Source organism: Callorhinus ursinus, unplaced genomic scaffold (genome assembly GCF_003265705.2).
Source record: "Callorhinus ursinus isolate GAN/ISIS: 27379988/994484 unplaced genomic scaffold, GSC_fseal_2.0 scaffold4, whole genome shotgun sequence".
Taxonomy (NCBI): domain Eukaryota; kingdom Metazoa; phylum Chordata; class Mammalia; order Carnivora; family Otariidae; genus Callorhinus; species Callorhinus ursinus.
Genome location: NW_027397066.1, coordinates 155,188,628 through 155,210,954, shown reverse-complemented (window position 1 = coordinate 155,210,954; position 22,327 = coordinate 155,188,628). Strand labels below are relative to the sequence as shown.

General features: G+C 39.1%; 1 protein-coding gene and 1 pseudogene across 3 annotated transcripts; one reads left to right on the top strand and one right to left on the bottom strand.

The window, feature by feature from the left end:
• The first annotated feature begins 328 nt into the window (after window positions 1–328).
• On the top strand, window positions 329–21,902 carry BNIP3L (BCL2 interacting protein 3 like). 3 transcript variants are annotated; one of them, XM_025873802.2, is made up of 6 exons: window positions 329–507; window positions 7,380–7,563; window positions 12,168–12,240; window positions 16,945–17,048; window positions 17,181–17,330; window positions 19,088–21,902. In XM_025873802.2, exons 1-6 carry the CDS (start codon window positions 408–410, stop codon window positions 19,134–19,136), a joined length of 660 nt encoding a protein of 219 aa, XP_025729587.1. In that variant the 5' UTR covers window positions 329–407; the 3' UTR covers window positions 19,137–21,902. The 3 variants fall into 3 exon arrangements, with proteins under 3 accessions (XP_025729587.1, XP_073748680.1, XP_025729588.1); XM_073892579.1 differs by having other exon boundaries at window positions 330–471; XM_025873803.2 differs by lacking the exon at window positions 329–507 and adding an exon at window positions 5,664–6,633.
• LOC112826271 (U4 spliceosomal RNA) lies at window positions 7,681–7,799 on the bottom strand (annotated as a pseudogene).
• Window positions 21,903–22,327: the final 425 nt, after the last annotated feature.

Here is a 22,327-nt window from a genome sequence, read left to right as displayed (position 1 = left end):
AAGGAATGCTCAGGGATTGGCTAAAGCAATGCTGGTGCAGATTTGGGTGCCAACATATGAGCACCTTAACACTTCCTCATTACACATTTCTCCCTAACCTCTATCTCAGTTCCAGCTGCATAAGTCACTCCAGCAGGCCGGTACAAATGACACGCAAGAATTCATTCCAGGTGCGCGTGTCAGCATGACTCCCGCGTCTCCAGGTCCGAAGCTCGCCTGGGAACGCCCCCTCCCCACCCGGTCGCTTGTTGTGTTGTCGTCACGTGGCCGGAGCGGGCCCTGACGTCAGGGGCGGGGGAGGGACTGCGCAGGAGCAGAAAAGGGGGCGGGGGACTCGGCTTGTTGTGTTGCTGCTCGAGAACCAGAGGCGGTCCTGCTGCGGCCACAGCTCTTCCAGCAGCCTGACAATGTCGTCTCATTTAGTAGAGCAGCCGCCGCCCCCGCACAACAACAACAACAACTGCGAGGAAGGTGAACAGCCTTTGCCCCCGCCAGCCGGCCTCAACAGTGAGTGGTGGGCGGGTGGGCTCGGTGAGGAGGATGGGGGAGGAGGAGCTGCTCCGGCCGCCGCCGCCGCCGCCGCCGCCGCCGCCAGCTCCGCGCGGGGGGGCGGGAGGAGAAGGCAGCCCATTGGCCAAGGCTGAGGATGTGCGGGTGACTGACAGCTCCCGTCACCTGTCAGGAGGAGTTGCTCCTGTCTTTCTCTAGCCCTGTCTCCCCTCCCTCCATGGGGTCTTGGTCCGGGGTCGCTTGGGTTGGCAGTTGGGGAGGGCAGGTGGGTGGGAGGAGAAGGGGGGCGATCCGATCCCACCTGTGGTGGGCCCCTGAGCAGAGCCAATCGGGGCGCGGGGGGGGCGGGCCTTGGGGCGCGGGGAGCAGGGTGGGCGGAGCGGGCGGCGGCGGAGGGGACGTGGGCAGGGATGGGGACGTGCAGCGGGGACACCGGGGGATGGACGCGGGCGGCGGGCCGAGGGGAGGGGGCGGCCGGGGGACGCGCGGGAGGTCAGGTGTGCGGCGGGGCTCGGGCCTGGCCCGGCTGACCCCACCTCTCTGGGTCGGCCTTCCTTTAGGGCTCAGAATGTGAGCCCTCCAGTTCCCTTCCTTTGTTACCACACAGGCTGGTCAGGAAAATCATTTGGTAATTTAGTGGTTACTTGTTTCACATTGGGGGTGGGGGGGTGAGGAGGCTATGCTACTTTTTTTTGTTTGTTTTTGAGAGTTGGCTCAAGTGAGTTTTTTGGTTTTGTTTTTGAAACGATGGAGTTGTGTGCCCTGAAAACCTTTTGTGAACAGCCTCTTGAACCATCCAAGATTGCATAAATTGTGGAATCTGGGGCAATAAATGTTCAGGAACGGGATTAAAACCACACGAATACAGTCGGGCGCTTGGAAGTTAATGTGCAGCATTTGAGTTACGACCAGCTACAGTTGCTTATCATAACATTCTGGTGCTCAGACCTCTTGTCCTAAGGTTTTTCCCAGTTGTCTTGAAAAGCTCAGTCTTCTTGGAAAGGTTCTTGCCTAACCTTTCTGTAATTGATCTCATGAAAGAAGCAGTTGGGACAGTTAGCAAATGGCCAGATGAAATCGTCTAAAAATCATTTGGATGCTTAAATGACATTCAAAGGCATTGCAATCTCTTTCATAAGAGGGACGTGTTCCAACATGGCCTAAAAATTATTTTAGGGAAAAGAGTTCCTGTCCCCTCCCACAAGATGGGGATAGAATTTGAGTATTTTAAGATATTTTCATTGCTTATTGCTGCTGTTCCATCTTTTGATGGATAAATTTTTCTTAAATGTTCAGTTTTTGAAACTCAAGTGTCTTCCGTTCTGGAATTTAAGATTTATATGTTATTTCCCACAGAAAGGATTAATTTATGTATCTTTAAACGTTATCTGTTTCATGTATTAATGTGCACTTAAAACGCTACTTACCCGTTTTTAGCATACTCTTAGAAGCATGGAATTTTAGAATGGAAAGAGACTTTAGAGGTAACTGTCTCTGTTATTTACTGGTAAAGAGAGCAAGAGTAAAGTGTGTTGTCCAAGTTCACAGCAGGCTAGGACCTAGAGCTGAGATTTTTACTTTCAGATGATCTAGTGTTCCTTTCAGGACGCGTTAGTGGCCCAGAATCCCCTGGTTATGTGTGTTTCCTATTCTCTCAGTAAGCTGTTCTTCCTAATGTACAGAGGTGACCTGCCTATCTAGCTTTTTAGTGTACTGTTTCTTGATTGTACTCACCGTTTTCATGCAGTACTTAAAAGTTAGCTGTTTGGTTAGTATGCATACATGATTTCACAGGAAAAAAAGGAATTTTAGTTTCCTTTGCACACCATTTAACAAAAACAAGAACAAATGGGGTTGAGCTGTCTGTGATTGTTTATCTCTGTGTCTGATAGACCTATGAGGTATTTGATGTTTTTGGCCAATCAGTTGCTGCTACGTTTGTATTAGCTCTTAACCGAAGTGGAAGAACACACAGTCTGTGTGTGATTATCAAAATGTTGGCTTTGGGAAACCTGCTAGATAGAAAGTATTTTGAGTAGGGTGAGCTTTGAAAAGTTACTGAAAACCTTTTAGCTAGTGCCATATTTAATTTCTCCTCTCTTGCCTTTTATTCTTTTGTGTTTTCAGTTCATTATACAACGGTGGTTTAAACAAAAGAAGCCTTACTGATTCCTTCAAGTGATTTTTGGGCACTAGGCAAAACAACTTACTCAGACATCTGATACTACCCAAATTGCTGATAAGTTGAAGTTCTTTGTTGGGTAAAGTTGCACAACTATGAAACACAGGAGATGAACTCATTGTACAGATTATCTGTGGTTTGGGATTTTTCTTCAGTTCAGGGGTCGACAGTTTTAACAGCAAATTATTGAAATATTTGGAATAATGAAACTTTTTTTTTTTTTTTTTTAGTTTACCATTGTAGGGGAACTGTTCATTTTCCTTACAAATCAGTGGATAAATATTTGAACTGCTGGCAAAGTTAAAATGACATTTTTCCAGTTTCCAGTCCTAGTTTTATTCTTAAGAAAACTAACAAGTTACTTAAGAATATTTGTATAGGACATTTATGCTATATAATTTGGTAGGTAATATAAGGAAAATCAAGGTAGCAGTAAAATTCTTGTTACTATTTAATGTAGGAAGTACAGCCTTTTTTTTTTTTTTTTTTTTTTAAACATCTTCAACCATGATGTACTTGCTTCCCCAGTATGGTGAGAAGGCTTTTAAGGCTATGGCATGTGAAACTTCACTGCTTCATGATACTGTTTTGAATACATAAGTAACTGGTGTGTAAGTATCCACTTGTGCAAAATGACCTTTTTTTTTTTTTTTAGAAGAATGTTGGTGACTGTTCTTGGTCTGGATTCCAGCATCAAGTATTTGAAATAAAATAAAGACTTTGAGGAGAGAACATAAGACATAATGGAATGTGTTACACCTGGTTCGGATAAGAGTTATACATGGGACCTTGGAAAGTTGTGGAAAAAGATGAGAACTACTCTTCTTCCTTCTCTCCCTTCCTCTACCCCTCAGCTCTCCCACTCCCCTTCTTGCAAGAGGATTGAACTAGTGATTATAAAACTATAAAGAATATATACAGCATACAGTCATGAATATAATCACAATTACTGGACCAACCTTCACGATGTACTATATTACCAAATGTAGAAGTGTGATTCTCTTACCAATTCTGAATCTCTTAGCAATTCTCAAAGACTTAAACTAGAAAATATCTCCTGTATTGTGTATGTGTAGAGTCTGGCATAAGAGAATGCTTCTCGGTTTGTAAGTAGTCTTTTAATATAATGGAGAGGGCCTGCAGTTTTTAATTTTAAAGTTTGATTATCAGGAAGAGAATTCACTCAGATTTTTTTCCACTTTGTATTGCTTGGCCAGCACAATCCTCATATCTTGTCTTGTTTCCTTTCCAAGTAGAAGGGGACTTTGTGAGAATTGGTAGAGTTAGAACATCAAGAAATTCTGAGGCTGTAAATCAGGAATGAACTAGGTAATGAAAAGAATGTGCAGTCCATCTATTGAGAAAGACAAGTTTATTTTTTTTTCCATCTTAGTCAAAAGATGAAGCTTTTAATAATCTGTGTGCGTAACTTTTTCTGCAATAATGTTTATTTCCATAGATGATCTATCTGGAAGAGAACTTTTAAGGGAAATCTACCTTTTTAGGTGTCTTAATGCACATTGTCAAATTATCGTCTATTGAAGACCTGATTGTGCTAATGGTTAACCTTGACATTTAGATAATGGTTAAAGTATGGTATGTACTTATGATGAGATGCAAAGCAGTTGTTTAAAAGAATAACGTCAGGTAATATACATTGACATTGAAAGAGATCTATAAGTTGTTAGGTAAGAAATGCTTCTTACAGGGGCGCCTGGGTGGCTCATTCGGTTAGGCGGCTACCTTCGGCTCCAGTCATGATCTCAGGGTCCTGGGATCGAGCCCTGCATCAGGCTCTCTGCTCGGTGGGGAGTCTGCTTCTCCCTGTCCCTCTGCCCTTCCCCCTGCTCATGCTTGCACTCTCTTTCTCTCTCAAATAGATAGATAAAATCTTAAAAAAAAAAAACGCTTCTTACAGAAAAATATAGTACAATTCAATTTTTGTATAAAAACAAAAGCAAAAAACAGAACTGTATTTCATTGAAAAAGCTCTGGAAGTTGACATACAAACCTTTTAAAAGTGGTCTTTGGGAGTAGGAATGGGAGATTGGGAGGAAAGGTGTTTTTACTTTATGTGTGTTTATTTTCAAGAAACACATTTTTGCAATAAATTTTTTAAAAAGATAGAGTATAATTATAGTAGTGGATAGTACATAGCAGTTACCCTGTACTAGTGACCTTATTTTTCACCATGCTTTATTCATTTCAACCTTCTAACAACCCTGTGAGGTAGATACAATTATTATCCCCAGTTTATAGATGAGAAAACTGTTAAGGGGTTAAGTAACCTGTCTAGGGTGTAACAGATGTAAGTGGTAGAGTGGGAGTCTGCCTTCAGTCTGTGCTCCTAACCACCCTAGTAATATATGCCAGATAAATATTGTCTGCCTTAAGTAGAAATGACTTCAGTTATGCTAGATGTGAAGCCAGTCACAGAGATCGGTTTTACTGAGGTTTTCCAGCTATGTCTTCTCAAGTTCCTAGGTTATGATTGCTCATATATTTTTAATGCAGAAAGTAGAATTTAGATATTGGTTTGGAAGTCCTTTAAAAAAGTAAGGTCTGGAAAAGCTGATACTGTTACAGCCAGTTTTCTCTTTGATCAGCTACTTGAAGTGAACATTAACTGTATTTTAGGGTAGACTGGCTTCCACAGAGACCCATGGGAAAACCCTGGTTCCTTAGTTCTTCTATCAGAGCAGCTCAGGTCTTTTGTTTATTTTACACTTTGGGCTTCTGTACAAGAAGAACTGATTCCATTGGCTTAAAATAAGTTTGACAGTCCTAGAAAACAGTTAAACTAGAAAAAAATTTATCATATACCTCTTTTTCTGTCTCTTTCCTGTTGAAATACTTTGCAGACTCTAAATTTAGGGATGCTTTTGGCATACTTCTTATATACTCCAGAGGCACTCCAAGTATTTAATTAAATTACCTTTAGTGTTAAATCTGTCTTCGCTTTGCTCTTTGAACTTGTTAATACATTTTGAGTTCTGTCTAGTCTGTGTCCATTTTTGTGTGTAGAATGAGGTCATAGAGATGTCGTACAGCTGTGTTGTTTGGCCGTACGGTCCCAAAGATTGGGTGGTGGTTATAGGACTGTGACACCCGCTGGGACTGCCTTAGAGGGAAAGGAAAGAAAGGGTAACTTCGTTTTTATTTAGCAAACACTGTTCTAAGTACTTGACAAATAATAAGCTCTTTTAACTAGTGGATAGCTGAATATCTCCCACTTTCTGGGCACTTTACCTATGTCCTGTGTTTAATCCTCAGAGCAGCTCTGAGAGGTAGGGGTCTGTATTTTTATATCTCTGTTTTACAAATGAGAATACCTAAGCTCAGAAAGACAGGCAGAGAGTAGGTGGTGGAGTCAGATTTCCCGCCAGGTCTGCCTTTGAGCTTTTCCTTCATGTAAGGATGATGTTGAGTTCACTTTGGATTTAGAATAGTCCTCCCCTCCCTGAGAGTGCATTTTAAGGTTTGAGCCTCATTTGATGGTTTTTCTGATTTACTGATGGAAGACTGGCCACAGAACTCTAATGTTCTGCTGAGAGTTTGGAGGAACGGCCCTGTCAACCTGCTTGGTTATATTTTCTAAAACAAAATTTGTTATACAGAATGGAAATTAGGAAGAAAATTCACCCGTGTTTCTTTTTGTTGTGACGTTGGTCTATTGCCTACTGTTACCAATTCTTATTAAAATTAAAGCACCTTAATGTGTTCAGCAAACTCATTGAGCCAATAAATAAATATTTTCAAGAGCTGTCCAGATTACCAGGGCCACATCCCCTTTCCTGTGGCTCCACCCTCTTTGACTGTTGGCCTGAGAAAACCTCAGTGTCTCCTATACAGATGCAGTTTCTCCCCCAAAACCAACAAAGCTTAGTGAAACCCTAGGAAATAGGGAAGTCGTGGGAGAGAAGAAAGGACAAGTCCACAAGGTATGGTTAATGCATAGGGGAGAGGATAGAAAGGGGTGAGGCATAAAGGAAAGGAAGAAACTAATTTGTGGGGTAGAGAGAAAGCTTTTTTCGGATTTTTTTTTTTAGTATTATCACCGGATTTAATTAAGAGCTAGATGCATTAATTTTATGCTGCACATTTGTACACAAATTGAAAATTTTATGATTGGATTTAAGTTTTCTAGGAGCTTCTAATTGTGCTAATTAGGACAGTTGTTAACTTACTTAGATGACTCTTAAGAAGTTTCTAAGCCATAGGTTTATTTTATCTGTGGGGAGGATACAACTAAATAGCTGAAGTAGTGGGAAAAAATACATATATATATATTATGTTAAACATATATAATTAAAATGTTAAAGATAAGTAGTAATAAAGTAGCCATTTATTTTCTGAAAAGCAATCTCAAAGTTTTCAGTGAAGTGCTTATCATCTATAAACTAAGCTTTAACTAGAGAGAAAATTGGCTGAAAGACACATTTTCTAAGACTAGTTGTAGAATTCCAGCTTCTTCTAAATTGGTTGATTGCGTGAGCTACTTCAGGAACAGGAACTATATATATTTTTAGACTTCTGTTGCTCCTTATTTATTTTCTTCAGAATACTCTTGCATTTGCTTTGAGGCAAGACCGAATTCTTATCAGAATTCACCACATTCGCATCTGTGTGCACATGACAGAGTTTGGTTCTGCTGTGGTTAACTTAAGCTATCTGACTTGTCCAACAGGTTCCTGGGTGGAGCTACCCATGAACAGCAGCAATGGCAATGATAATGGCAATGGGAAAAATGGGGGGCTAGAACATGTACCTTCCTCATCCTCTATCCACAATGGAGACATGGAGAAGATTCTTTTGGATGCACAACATGAATCAGGACAGAGTAGTTCAAGAGCCAGCTCTCACTGTGACAGGTAAGTGAGATCTATACAGATGGGTCCCAAGGTTAATTCCCATTAGAAAAAATAAATCTGCTTTCATTTTCTTTTACAAAATGTGACTCCTGATTTGTTGCAGCGTGTGTATTTAAATCAGATAGCTAATTGACAAATACTTGAGTGCCTGGTGTTCTTCCCTAGATTAAATCAATTAGCAATAATCGCGCCTCGGATAAACCTCATTGGCTACGATACTGCCACTGCGCAAAGCTTCCCTAGATTAAATCAATTTCCTTATTCAGATTGTATCATTTTTTTGATGTTTATCAGTTTAAAAGTCAATGGCATAAATGTTTACTTGTAGTATTAAACTTTCTCCCTTTTTCCTTTGTGTCCTGTTTCACAGATCACATGCTGCCAGTTACGTACTGTCCCCCTTCTAGACTGTGAGGCTCCAAAAGGCAGGGGTCCTGTTTCATCTTCTTTGTACCCTTGACAGTTATGGTGCTGGTGCATAGGAGACACTCAGTAAACGTTTGGGTCCTAGAAACTGCAGGTTGATTGAAGTTATAGTAGTATTTGCATGGTTGGAAACGCCAACCAGGGTCTGCAAAGATAGTTAATTTGGAAGACCATTCTGTTTCTTCAGAGGAACTTTTATTTCAGACCTCATTTTTCTACATTGGCCTTGGGGAGAGTAATTCCACTGGTGAAGGGCTGCTTTTGGTGAAAGAGTAAGGATACAGTGGTACGTGTGAGTGGGCTGACGGTGAGTTGTTCGTTTATTTTGCAGCACAAGCTTTGTTTTTTTCCGGAGGGCTGGGTGGTATACCTGATACGTCCTAGACTGGTGACAGCCATACTGTTAGCATTATGGGATACTGGGTGGTCTTTTGGTTAATTAAGAATTAACTGACATTAGTCATGTAGAAAATGCAGATGCTCAAGGCAAAGACTAAGGAAACACTTAAAATGTATACTAAAAATAAAAGTGATAATCTCTAAGGGATGGCATTATGGATATTTTTCTTCTGATTATTTTTGTACTTTGTAAAAATTGTGTATATAGCATATTTTATTTGTCAGAAAAAGTTTCAAAGGAGAAAGAGGAGTTCAGTCATATTTGAGGTTCCTGCATATCTTATAATCCACTGATGTTACCAAGGTAGCAGAGCCCGGTTTGCTGGCCCTGGCACACTGTGCGCCCCCACCGCCCCGTCTCATCTCTGCCTGTGTCCCTGTGCTTCTTAGGAGCCTGGTATGGCTGTGGTTATAAGCAGAAGCAGAGCAGATGGCTCTTTGCTGAGCAGCTTGCCATTGATTCCAGTTGCAACAGCATTCATCTGTCTTTCAGAATGAAGTTTATATCCTATTACATTTATATTATGGGACTTGTAATGGGTTTCTGAAGTTTTCTGCTTGTTTTGGACCCGTTTAGAAGTCTTTTACTATACATTCAAGTACATGGCCCTTGATCATTGGTATTGATGTGTCTCTTAACCTGTTGTTCACTTGCTGTTGTCACTGAGCAGAGAAAAAGTCATCTTACTTCACTTGTGGTTGTAGTTACACTTGTGATCGAATATGAATTTACCTTCCCGTGATCACGTTTAAGTTAGGTTTCTAAACACGTGAAGCAAGGCGTGGCATGTGCTTTTGAACACTTTTCCTATCCCTCAGCTTCTGTATCTTTAGGCTCTGGGTTCCTGGTCATCTTTCAGAGAAGGCCTGCAACTCTAGCTCAGTAATACTCTCCTGTGCCAACACACCTTAACATTTTAAAATGTCTTCAAAATTCCTGTCATTTGAGTTGCCATGCATCTCTATATTTGAAGTCATTGAGAAGTGTTTTTTGTAGGTGGAAACATTTTAGGACTGTTGGATATTTATCCCAGAGCTAATTTATATATACAGTGACCCTTGAACAACATGGGTCTGAACTACACAGCCATGTGGATTTCTTCACATAAATCCAGTATAGTACTGTAAATGTAGTTTCTCTTCCTTAGGAGTTTCTTTCACATTTTTTTCCTCTAGCCTGCTTTATTGTAAGAATACACTACATAAAACCTGTAACATACAAGATACGTGTAAATTGACTATGTTATCTGTAAGGCTTCTTGTCAAAAGTGGTTTATTAGTAATTAAGTTTAGGGGGGAGTCAGAAGTTATACACAGATTTTTAACTGTGCAGGGTTAAACCCTGCATTGTTCAAGGGTAAACCATATTTTCAATTTAAAAATTATTCCAGAGATACATTTTTGTCACTGTAGTGGTTATTAGAAGATAATCCCTTTGTGTTTTACCCTATTGCAGGAGTTCTCAACCTACACACTAGATACACCCAGGGAGCTTTTAAAAATACCAGTGTACAGGCCACATCCCTAGAGGTTCATATTCTCTCGTCAGGGTTGGGGTAGAGATGTGAGGATATTTTAAAAGCTCCCTGGCTAATTCTAATATGAGCCAGGATTGAAGCTCTAATGCATTCCATATTGTTAGAAGTAGTAAACCGTTTACCAGTGAAATGTTTAGTATTCTTCTAAGTGAGATTGGTGCAGTGATAGAGTGAAGAAGTAGAGCAGTGCTTCTGTAGGGTTCTTGCCTATGTCATTCTGCTGCCTTGACCTGCTCCTGGCTCTGTGAGGCTGACCCTTAACTTGATCTCTCTGGCTGTGAACGCAACAGCGTTATGTGAGCATAATGACAGTAAACCGAGGACAACAAGAGTGCCTCCTTCCACCTGGTGCCTGTGCTCCAGCCTGAGATTTCTAGGTCAAAAGCATCTCTATATGTTAACATTGTACACATGCTCATGGTAGCTTTAACAGATAACATCTCCTCCTTTGAACAGGTTAAGCCTGGAGCGTTTTCATCCCTACTTCGGTTTAGATTTGGTGGGGTGGGGTGTGTAGTGGAAAATCTAGTGACCTGCTGTGGTTACACAGGAATCATTGATAAAGTTAAGAATAGAACTTACCAGGTTGTTTTCATCTATCATATCAAGTATAGTTCGTGATCATGTGTTCTTGTCTAAAAGTTTTATCTGTAAATTTTTTTTTTTTAAATTTTATTTATTTATTTGAGAGAGAGAGAATGAGAGATAGAGAGCACGAGAGGGAAGAGGGTCAGAGGGAGAAGCAGACTCCCCGCCGAGCGGGGAGCCCGATGCGGGACTCGATCCCGGGACTCCAGGATCATGACCTGAGCCGAAGGCAGTCGCTTAACCAACTGAGCCACCCAGGCGCCCTATCTGTAAATTTTTGTTTCTGGGAATATATTTTGTACTTTTAATTGAAGGTTCTGTATTCATATATATGCTTATATAATTCACTCTGAAATATCTGAAAGCAAATGTTTCTGAAATAAGTAGAATGGTGGTTCTGGTTCTGGTCTCCGTACTCCTTTACATTCCTAAAAATTACTAGGATCCCCAAAGATCTTTTGTTGATGGGGGTTATATATATTGATATTTAAGTATATCAGAAATTAAAAGAAATTTAAAAATATGTATTCATTCAACAGTAATAAACCCATTACATTTCAGTATGAGTAACTTTTTAAAATGAAAAATAACTCTTTCATAACCAAAAAAAAATATTAGTAAGAACTAGTGGCATTGATTTACATTTTTGCAAATCTCTTTCTTATCTGGCTTAATAGAAAACAGCTGGATTCTTATTTGCTTTTGCATTTGGTTTGTAGTGATAAAACACATCATGTAGCCTTTGGAAAATTTCATAATACGCAGACTAAGAATGATAGACATGACAGAATAAAAAAGGCAAATAAATCATAATAGTATCATGAAAACAATTTTAACCTTGAAGTCCCTTTGAAAGAGTGTTGGGGGAGGTGTTTGAGAAGACGTGACCACAGTTTGACCCTGGAGCTGGACTTGGGCAATTGGAGGCTCCTCATTCCTTCCCCTGTCCTTGGAATGTGTGTTCTGCTTGCCTTCATGGCTCCCAGAAGCTGCCTCAGGAATACAGCTTTGAGACAGAAATGTGGTGTTGAGACTGTTTGAATGCTATACGTGACTAAACCCAGTTAAGACCTCTGTATAAACTTTTAAGATGTGGCAGGCGGGTGCCATCTGCTCACCTTACTGTCACGCCAAGACAAGCCTCGTCTGTAAATCCCCTTGCTGTTTAATGCTGCCACCTACCACCCTGGAGTGGCCTGCCTCTTTCCCTCTCCTTGCCCTCCTGTGTGGGGGCCGGTTTCAGATTACACCAGGGAAGCTCCTCAGGAGGCTGGGAACCAACTAGACTCTGAAAACTGCTTTCACGCTTTGAAAATCACTGGCGATGAATTATTAAATGATGAAAGAACTTTGAGAAAAAGAACCCGAAATTAAGTTTCTGAATTTTGAAGATCTTTGTACCTTTATTGGAAAAAGAATAAAAAAGAGAAAATTTATCCTTGCAAAGGAATTCATCATCATCACAAAATTCCAGAACATTTTGGGAATAAGAGTGCTCAATTTCATTTGTTCTTTGGGGTCAAGATAATACTTTTTGATTTGCCGCTTTTTCAGAGCCGTACTACTGTAACTTAATTTTCTAATTTCCAGTGGAGGTTAATTTACTTGACAAAATGAGAATTAAAACTAATGGCTAAATTCTTTCTCTTCTAGCCCTTCCCCACAAGAAGATGGGCAGATTATGTTTGATGTGGAGATGCACACCAGCAGGGACCATAGCTCCCAGGTGTGTGCGTGTGCTTGTTTTTCTGATGTACGGTAAATAATTAGGAATGCGAACTCTGTGTTTTGCTAAAATGTATTAAAGAATAAGAAGACTTTAAAAAGTAGTTGGAAGCTGGTATAAGTTCTTCAGTTTCTGATTTTGGGAATTTACTTGGGGTGATACAGCCCTCGTTATATGCCTTTGCAGCTGAGACTTTGGGTCCCTCTCACCCTAACAGAATTGGAAAATTCTTGTCTGTAATGTATCATTCCAGTATTCCAGGCTAGTTTCTTGAGTTTATAAATAGAAAGCTGAGACAGATGTTTTATTTAAGGTCACAAAATGAATGAAAAGGAAAGTTGTAGAAGCAGGCGTGAAAACTTTTTCTGCATTTGACATCAAAGCAGTGACTTTTGAGACGAATTTCAACAGCTAGAGATAAAATTCATCTACATTTTGCAGGGTTCCTTAAACTAAAGAAGGTAAATGTAGTTCACTAGGAGTTGACATTGTCAGTAAAATAGATGGCTACAGTATTGAAAGCATACAACGATTAATATTCTGAAATTTACGATAAGTAAGTAATTGTTATTAACAATTTAAAATGCTCATAGCTGGCCCTTTACTGTATTGATGTGTCAACTCGCCTAAAAGTGCTAGAGTGCAAATTTGTGAGGACCAGAACCATTGTCTTTTTCTACCGTGTTCATGGGCTAGCAGAGTATTTGTGGAAGGAATGTTTAAATGCATTCAGACAGAAATTTGCTTTATGGGGTTCTCCCTGTATAATGTCCTGTTCCCCTTTTGCACTTGAAATATTGTGCATGATATGTTGGGTCCACCCAGTATTCTTTCTGTTTCAGAAGGCTGCACAGTTCCTCCCTGCTTCTTCCATATTCTGTTGGTGCTGTTCTCTAAAATCTACAGATCAGATATAAATTTATTTTATGAGCTTTATATTATAAAGAAGGTTCTCATGTACAGAGATGTTCTAACTGCAGTTGTTGAATTGCTGGCTAATGTATGTCAGTTTTGCCAGGTGCATAAGCTATAACTAATGAAGAAGAAAATATGTAGTTTCCATGACAAAAGTGTACTAAGGAATCCCAAGGAAGAGAAATGAAATTAATTCTTTGCTCTAGTCTTTCCTGAGGAAGATGTCCTCAATTCATACTGACTATTTGAAAATCTAGGTTAGCATTTTACAGAATGTGTTTCGAGGAACATTTGCTCAATGGGAAGCTCCATAAGATAGTTCTGAAGTCAAGTTAAATGGAAATAATACAGTCTCTGCTCCCCCCCCCCCCCCCCCCGCCCCCAGTGGTCACAGCACATAGTAGCATATTAAAGGCTCTGACAATTCCTGCAGTAGAAGAATCTGTTTGTTTAAACCAAGTGTTTCCCAGGCTTATTTGATCTTAGACCTCCCTCCCCCTCCACACATACTTTTCCCTCCTAATAATTTATCTAACAACATAATAGAATACTCTGATAAGTGCTGTCTTGATTCATGGAGTGGCAGTGTACAATTAGCCTTAACTGATAATTTAAATGGAATTGTAGAGCTGACTGAGTTCATCCTAGAATTCCAGAGGAGTTTGTGAAATTCAGGAGAGAAAATGTAACATTTTTGGCTTCTGTGTCAGATTATGGTAGTATTGCTACTGTGGTCCCAATTCAGAAACTAGTACCTAAAGGAACATTAGTTACCATCAACATTGTTGGGTAAGCCACATTAACAATCAGAGCAGTCCATTTAAACATGGTTATATCTTTGGAAAAGCAGTTTTAGGTCCCTTAAGAAAAATATGTTCTTTTAGAGTAAGACTTTTAATAAGTAGGTATGATTTATTTAAACTTTCAAAAAGCCTATTACATTGCTTTTTTTAAATTGCAGAAATGATCATTTAAAAATTAATACCTTTAGGTTTTAGGAGGGTGGATTTTTTTCATGAACGAGAAGTGAGCTTAGGGTTAACAAATAGAAGCATTTACCATAGGACTGTTATGGGACTTGCTCTTATCAAACATTTTTGTATGTGTCTATATGAGGAATATAGAATGTTTTCAGCCTTTTCTAGGAGGAGGAAGGAAAGACACTAATATATATCAAAATATTCTAGGTGCTAAATTTATTTTTAAAAAAGATTTTTCCCACTTTCAATGTTCTCAGTCTAGTAAAAGAGGTGATATTAGCCCTGAGGACAAATGGGAGAAGTGGGGCTTTGTCTTCATTAGATTACTTGTCTAAGATCACAAAGCCAGTGGGTGATAGAGCCAGGATTGAAACCAGGGCTGTGTGAGCCTGCAGCCCCTGTGCCTTCTACTAAAATAAGTCCATGCCCGGGGTTGATTTCAGGAGAGCTCACAAGGTCATGAGGATGAACTAAGACGTGCCGGTGAATTATGGTATGAGGAAGCCTAAGGTGTAATGCATTTAGGAAAAGGATCTTTCAGACTACACTTTTATGACCGTAGTCCTCAAGAGTCTGTATTATGGCAGCAAAAAGACTGTGGAGGTCTCCTGAAGTCATTTTTGCAGTGTGTTTCTGGGACTGAAGGGGGCCAGCACAGTGTTGGGTATCACTATCACTGATGCAGACCGAAAATGTCCTCCCTTTCCCCTGATGTAAAAACTGGGGTTTATGGACCCCATTCTGTGCAGTCAGTAGCTGCATGTAGAGACTAGAGAACTTGACATGGGCCAGGGAGGGAAAATATAAGTGCTTTGAAGGTAAAGGACTTGCCCATGAGAAGAGGCTAAAATAATCAGAGAAGGTTTTTGATTGAGTTAAAAGCATGAACCTTATTTAATTAGATTAAGTACATTTTTACCATATTAAGTGCATGTTTCCAAGGATTGGAAGGTAATTTAAAACCTGAAACTGGCAAATTTAAGATTAATAAAGGGAAGCACACAGCAGTAGTAAATGAGGATAGCATGGGATTCTTGGTTCTTAAGGTAAGCATTATAAACTGATTTGGGGAATTTGTTTTTACTAGTAGTCCAAAGATAACTTTGCTTCACTCAACTGAGAGAAAATGACATCATCTTAAAGTAAATTAAGCTGTACAATCTTACTACATTTTCATTCTCTTTGAAAGTAGGAAATATTAACCTTGTTCACAAATTTAAACCTCAGTCTTTGAGGAGTTTTAAGGAGAGACACATGAGACCAGAGTTGGAAACTAAGCAGAAGTGACATGCAATGTGTTGAATATTGTCAGATATTGTGTGTACACAAACTGATCTATAAGTAAATTGTAACAACTTATTGTTTTTGATTTAAGATATTTTCAGATTTATTCCACAAAGAGCCAACTCATGATTCTGAGTAATCTCAATACCCAATGGAAAAAGCTTAATCCTAAAGGCTACATTGTGTCATTCAGTGGAATTTGCCAAGTCCAGCAGAACTAAATAAGAATGATACTACCAGAGTAGCAAAAATGCACAGGGATTTTACTTTCTAGTTTGTTAGTCTCTAGAGATAGGGTAGCCCCTTTCACTCTCTGAATTACCTTCCTGGAGCACTTAGTTCATAGAGAACTAGTCTGTCAAAAAGAATCACGTGATATATATCAAGCTCTGCATTTCATAGCTATCTACCAAAAAGAATGAAAGCTTTGGTCAAAGAGTGAATCCTGTTCAAACAAAGTTAACAAATCAAAATAGTTCTTTGCCTTGAGACCCTTGGGTTTGAGGTCCTATCATCACATTCCTTAAAGCCGAGTGAATATTGCTGTCATTTTTAGGACTATCTCATTCCTGTGGGTTCTCGTGAAAGAGAAGCTATTGGGAATTTTGCTTGTTCTCGGCCTGAAACTGTAGGTTATCATTAGTAAGAAAAAGGACTTTGTTTCATTTACCTGATGCAAAAAATGTCACATTCTAAGTCAGTATAAAATAAATGATTCCAAAAAACTTTTGGCTTAAGTAGTTTTGAATAAACCTTGGGAAATGTTTAGATAGTGATTTGTCAAAAAAGATGGAATCTCCTTCCAGGAAGTAAAACCTAATGCTTAGGAGTTGGGGACTTGAGAGACAGTTTACCCAGTTTAAATACTGGCCCTGTCTCTTACTACTTACAGAACCTCAGGCACTTACTGAATTTATGTCTTCATTTCCTCATCTGTAAAATGGAATATTGATAATTCCTGTTTTTATGGGGTTGTTGCCAGGTAAAAATGATTAATGTATGTAACGTGCTTAGAATGATGCTTGTCTCTTGATAAGTGATTAATAAATATTATTATTTATTTCCTCATCACATCTCCCACTTGTTTTCTCATCACTTTATATTGGTTAGCATATATGTTTGGAGATTTTTTTTATTTTTAATAATGAAAAATTTTAAGTGTGAACAGAAGTAAAGAGAATGTTGCAGTGGGCCTCGGTATAAGTATCACCCAGATGCAACAGTTCTTAATCCTCTCCACATTTTAGTGAGCCTTACAGCCTGAAGTGCACTTTTTTCAGGTTCACATCCTACGCTTAGATAGAACAACAGTAAGGCCCGCTCAAGTTCTTTTTAAGATATTAAATGCCCTGATCTCAGATCATTAGGTCAGCCTTTTTAGAAACCTGGCGTGTTTCTTACATAAAAATTGCTGATGCACACGACCTTAGAGTTTTCATGTATTTTCTGTCTAGATTTGTCTTTTGTAGTAGGAACAATTGGGCTTCCTTTTTTTCTGTTTTAAAGTTGTAATTCTTCTTCACAGTCAGAAGAAGAAATTCCAGAAGGAGAGAAAGAAGTTGATGCTTCGAAGAAAAGCGTCGACTGGGTGTCCGACTGGTCCAGTAGACCTGAAAACATTCCACCTAAGTAAGTCCTTGCACGTGTCTTCTCAGGGGACATGGCAGACGCCGCTCCCGCTCCCGGGCAGCGGACCTGCTCGCTCCCAGGACGTTCTCAGCAAGTGCGTTTCTGACCACTGCCCTGCCTTTCTTCCCTCAGGGAGTTCCACTTCAGACACCCCAAACGCTCCGTCTCTTTAAGCATGAGGAAAAGTGGGGCCATGAAGAAAGGGGGTATTTTCTCCGCAGAATTCCTTAAGGTGTTCATTCCGTCTCTCTTCCTCTCTCATGTTTTGGCTTTGGGCCTAGGGTAAGTACTGGTGGACTCCTAACGGGTTTTTCCTTCATTTCCTCCCCTGTTGTATTTACAGACGTAAGAAATAGGCATGAAACAGTTTGTATTTGTTTTGCTTTTATTGTTTCAGTGTAAATAGGGAGAGCTTAAAAGAACTATTGAAGCTGATACACTATTGGTACACTGGCAGGCATTTTTAGTAGTGGAGTTTTATTTTTCTTATTTGAAAGTAAGTTGTTCATGTTAATCCTCTCAATGGTCATCTTTAAGTGGGCTCTTCTATGCTTAATTTTTCCTTTTGCGTTTTGTTCTTATTTATGAATTACTCAAGATTAGCTAAGTTTTATTTTTATTTATTTATTTTTAATTTAAGTTCAGTTTCGTTAGCAGACAGTGTATTATTAGTTTCAGGGATAGAATTTAGTGATTCATCAAGATTAGCTAAGTTTTAAAGTAAACTAACCTGTAAGTATTTAAATTTGGGGTTGATTTGAACATTTTTTTTTCCCCAGATGGGAAAATACACCATTTTATTGAATAGGCCTTGAGTGAAACTGATAGGTTGGTTCAGGATCCTGTTTTTTTTCTTTGTAGCATTTTCATTTATTCTTCTAAAGTTGGCCTTACATTTACCCAAAACTGATGAATTTTTCAGGAATGTCTTTTAAATTCTTTTTTTTTTTGTCTTGATGGAGCAGTTGAGGAAATCCATTTTTGAAAGATTTTAAGAGTTATAAACACTAGTTATTTTTTTTAAGACCTGTTATTCTCTTTAAGCATGTGCGAAGAATCATTTTCTCTATATAATATACGAAAGCTATGTGACCCTTAATCTCCCCTATAAGGAGTTCAGCATATGGGTAAGGGATTTACTTACAGTCATAAACATGGAACCATACACATGACTTTTCCATAGACTTCTTTTGTCTTCCTGGGTGCTTGATCTGTTTTTGTGATGGTGAAGGCTGCGATCACAAACAGCAGAATGGATGGAAGGGGTTTGTGGAGGAAGGGAGTGTGTGGGTGTTGAATGGGGTTGGTGTGAGGGCAGGCAGGAGAGGAATTTAAATTCCCCTTCAGTAATGACTGCACAGTAGTTCATTTGCCCTCAAGGACTTGGTTTTTATACCTTCTGATAGCCCTTCCTTTCATGAGTCTTCAGATTGTCTCGCTTGCTGGTGTAAGTGTAACTACTGTTATAGATGTGTGTGGGGAAAAAAGGATTTGAGAAAGTTGGTTTTATTACACTGTGGGGTGGGACTAGCTTCCTGTTTTCCTTAACTGCCCTTCTGCTTATGTTGTTTAATGGTAAAATACTTGCTTGGCACGGAAAAGTAATGTTAGGCCTTAATCCTGAAGCGTTAAGAGCCCACTGTAAAGCCCTGGCAGCTTTGTAATTTGGCGTGTTACTGTATTTTATATGTGAAGTATCAGTAGAACTTTCTGCCTACTATAAGGGAACATGTCAAGGGAAGTTGGCTGTGCTTTGTTCTTTGGAGGGATCTGTTCTCTCTGGTTTTACTTCGTGTGATCACTGCCCCCGTGCTGTCCAGTCCTGCCTAATGAGTAAACATAATTACATAAAACCAGTTTGGCTGGCTGGTGACGAGTTTTAAGTAAGTCAGCAGTGATTTCAGTGTGTTAGGGAGCTGTGCACTTAACACCTTTAGAGACTTCTACACCATGGAGTTGTTCGGTGCAGTTCGGCCTGTGGCCAGCAGGCGTGCCGCCGTCTACACCGATGAGACATGATGTACTCTGTTTCCTTTCAGCATCTATATCGGAAAGCGACTGAGCACGCCTTCTGCCAGCACCTACTGAAGGGAAGAACAGCCCTGGAGAAGTGGAAAAGCGTGTGACCTGTGAAGTGGTGTATTGTCACAGTAGTTTATTTGAACTTGAGACCATTGTAAGCATGACCCAGCCTACCACCCTGTTTTTACATATCCAAGTTCCAGTAACTCTCAAACCCAGTATTTTATTCAAACTCTGTTGAGGCATTTTACTAACCTCATTCCCTTTTTGGCCCGTAAGACACTTTAGAATTTCCTAACAGAGTTTACTGTTATTTAGAAATTTGCAAGGGCTTCTTTTCCGCAAATGCCACCAGCAGATTATAATTTTGTCAACAATGCTATCATCTCCTTTTAGTGCCACCAGACTTAGACCTGCATCACTCATGGTATAAATTTTACTCTTGCAAGATAACTACCATCTCTCTCTTCAAATGAGATCAGGTTAGCAAATGATAGAACAGCTTTGTTGTTTTGTTTTGTTTTGTTTTTTTCAAGGCAAAGCAAACTTCCCTGAGCTTGAATTTATAGTTATTTAAAAAGAGAACAAGCAAAAAAAAAAAAAAAACAAGACACAAGAAAAAAAATATCCTGGGCAATAAAAAATTATTTTAAACAAGCTTTGGAGCCACGTTTTGTCTAAGCAGCCTCCTAATGGCGCCTTTTAATTTATAGGAGGCCAGCTACGTAAGTGATGGGTATGAAGTAGAATAAGAACTAAACTACATCAGCAGATTTTAATACTAGTGTGTTGTAATGCTGTCTTTTCTATGGTGTAGAATCTTTATTTCTCCTAAGGAATGTCTCAGGCCTAGAAATATATGAAATTGCTTTGGGGATTTGTGTGTGTTTGGTATTTTTACGTTTATTATCTTTAGCTGCATGTGAATTTTTCATGACTTTAAGTTTTTTTGTTTTTAATTCTTTTCTAAGAAGGGGCTTTGGAATGAGTTCCAATTTGTGGTATAAATACAGGCTTCTTGTTTTAGGAAGCACCCCTTATACTCTGAAGCCTTTAAACTCTGAAGATAATTATTTCAGAGTGATTCCAAGCACTTGTGCAACTTTGAAAACCAGACTTGGGTTGTGGGAACAGTTGACAAGGTTCTGAAAAGATGCCATTTTTTTTCTTTGGATCTCTCCCTTTTTAATGTTTACCTGCACAAGCCTCCCAAGGTGGTGCCCGAGACTGTGCGGGCACCGGTCATGTTCTCCCGGGGCCATCTTTTCAGTCGTGCTCAACTCCTGCAGTTCCAGAGCGCTCAGCAGCTTCCTTCAGTGACAGACTGTTTCTGTTTTGTTTGTTCGTTTCTAAAATGTGAAGCTTTAGGACCAAACTGTTAGAAAGCAGCAAGATTACCAGTTACTCCAAGTAGATTTATTGGATTTTGGAACACCTAGCATGACTCTGAAAGGGGATACTATTATATGTTTTATATATAAATAATTACTGTTTATGATATAGACATTACTATTGACTATTTAGAGAACTTCTCATTGTTAATTTTAAAACTGGCCATCTATTCATTAAATAAAGTGTATCAGGTTTGCCTTGGATAAGAACACTGGCAACCAGATTTGCCAGTTTGCAGAAACTAACTCTCTTGTCTTTCACATCAAGTTTTGTAAAATGGACGTGTTATAATGGAAAGTAACCTACAGATTAAACAAACAAAGTTAATTTCTGACTATCTTTTTTTCAGGAATATAGCTGATTATCTTTAAGAAAGATGATACATCCAAAATAGTTTTCTGAATTATTTTATGTTTTCTTTCTAGCACTTGATGCCTAAATAATTTTGGATATCTTTATGTTATACCTTGTTTCTATCTTATTCTCAAACCTGAGAACACTTGATTTGCCTTCTGTAACCTATTTATTTCAAGTGTTCGTATTTGGATTTCTTTTGGAAAGAAAGTGAATCTGACGGCCCGCTGATTTTGAAAAGCCTGAGTAAAATTGGAAAGGCTGATAAAGTCGAAAGCACTAAACTGTTAAACTGCTACAATATGCAACTCGCATTACAATTGATATCCTGGGAGGGGAAAGTAAAATCAACCTTAAAATAAGAGCAACTTTTTTACAGGTAACACATTGCCCTCTTTTGAAACTCAGTAGCAATTCTGTCAGTAGTGTGGTTGAACTTGGGTATATTTATGATTTTTTTCAACATTGGAAATAAATTTAGTTCTGTCCTTTTTCTTAAAATATCTGTGAAATTTTGGACTATGACCTAAAACATGAATACATGATCACAGTAAAACTTCTCCTAAGATGAAATCATGCAGTATTTATGGATAGCCCTAACATATGGAATACATGTTTATGCTCCTACCCAGATTTGTGTTGAACAGAAACAGATTGCATGATTGGAAAGGAGACTTCGACAATTAACAGTTGACATTTTAAGATTAATGTTTAAAAAGCTTTATACCTGTTTACAATTTGGGGACGAAAAGGCAGGCTTCATTTTTCTTGATTGATGAAAACTGGCTAAAAATACTTGTAAATAGAATCATGAGCAAAACTGCACAAACTTGCACATTGAAAAGTGCAACAAGTTACTTTGCAGTAAAAATATTTACTACTCTAAAAAGTGAAAATTGAAGACTTAGCCAGTCAGATGAATTTTTAAGTGAACCAGTTGTTGAAATTATTGGAATTAACTGAGCCAAAGTGATTATGCATTCTTCATCTATTTAGTTAGCACTTTGTATCATTATATACAGTTTACAAGACATGTATAACTTGTAGCTATAAACATTTTGTGCCATTAAAGCTCTCACAAAACTTCTTCTGTCAGCATATCATTTTATGTCATGTGCGTGGCGTGGGAGTTTAGAGATGAGGCCTCACCTGGCTACCCAGAAGTTTTCCATCACTAAGTTCCTCCAGTACTCCAGGGCCTAACAGTGTACCAAGTGCATGGGAATGAATACTATTCCTGACCTCCTGAGTTCCCTCGCGGGGAGACCGTCACCACAAAATATTATTGATCGGAGAAGTGTGTATGAAGTATGATGGGGCCAGAGCATTCAGAACTTCTCTTCTGCTAGATGGCATCAGGGTATTTTTTACAGAAGAGTTGATGGATTGAGTATGTGTTCAACAAGCGCAAAAGGGAATCACAAGTGTGCCTGTAAAGGAGTGGCAGAAACTGACATGTGAAAAACATATTCTAGGAAGAACTGGAAGGTCATTGTGGCTGGAAAACAGGA

What these genes read in the sequence shown, in the direction of transcription:
- BNIP3L (XM_025873802.2), top strand. Translation starts at nt 408, where the DNA reads ATGTCGTCTCATTTAGTAGAGCAGCCGCCGCCCCCGCACAACAACAAC. An exon ending in GCCAGCTCTCACTGTGACAG is followed by an intron (nt 7,564 to 12,167) that starts GTAAGTGAGATC and finishes TTTCTCTTCTAG; the next exon opens with CCCTTCCCCACAAGAAGATG. An exon ending in GCAGGGACCATAGCTCCCAG is followed by an intron (nt 12,241 to 16,944) that starts GTGTGTGCGTGT and finishes TCTTCTTCACAG; the next exon opens with TCAGAAGAAGAAATTCCAGA.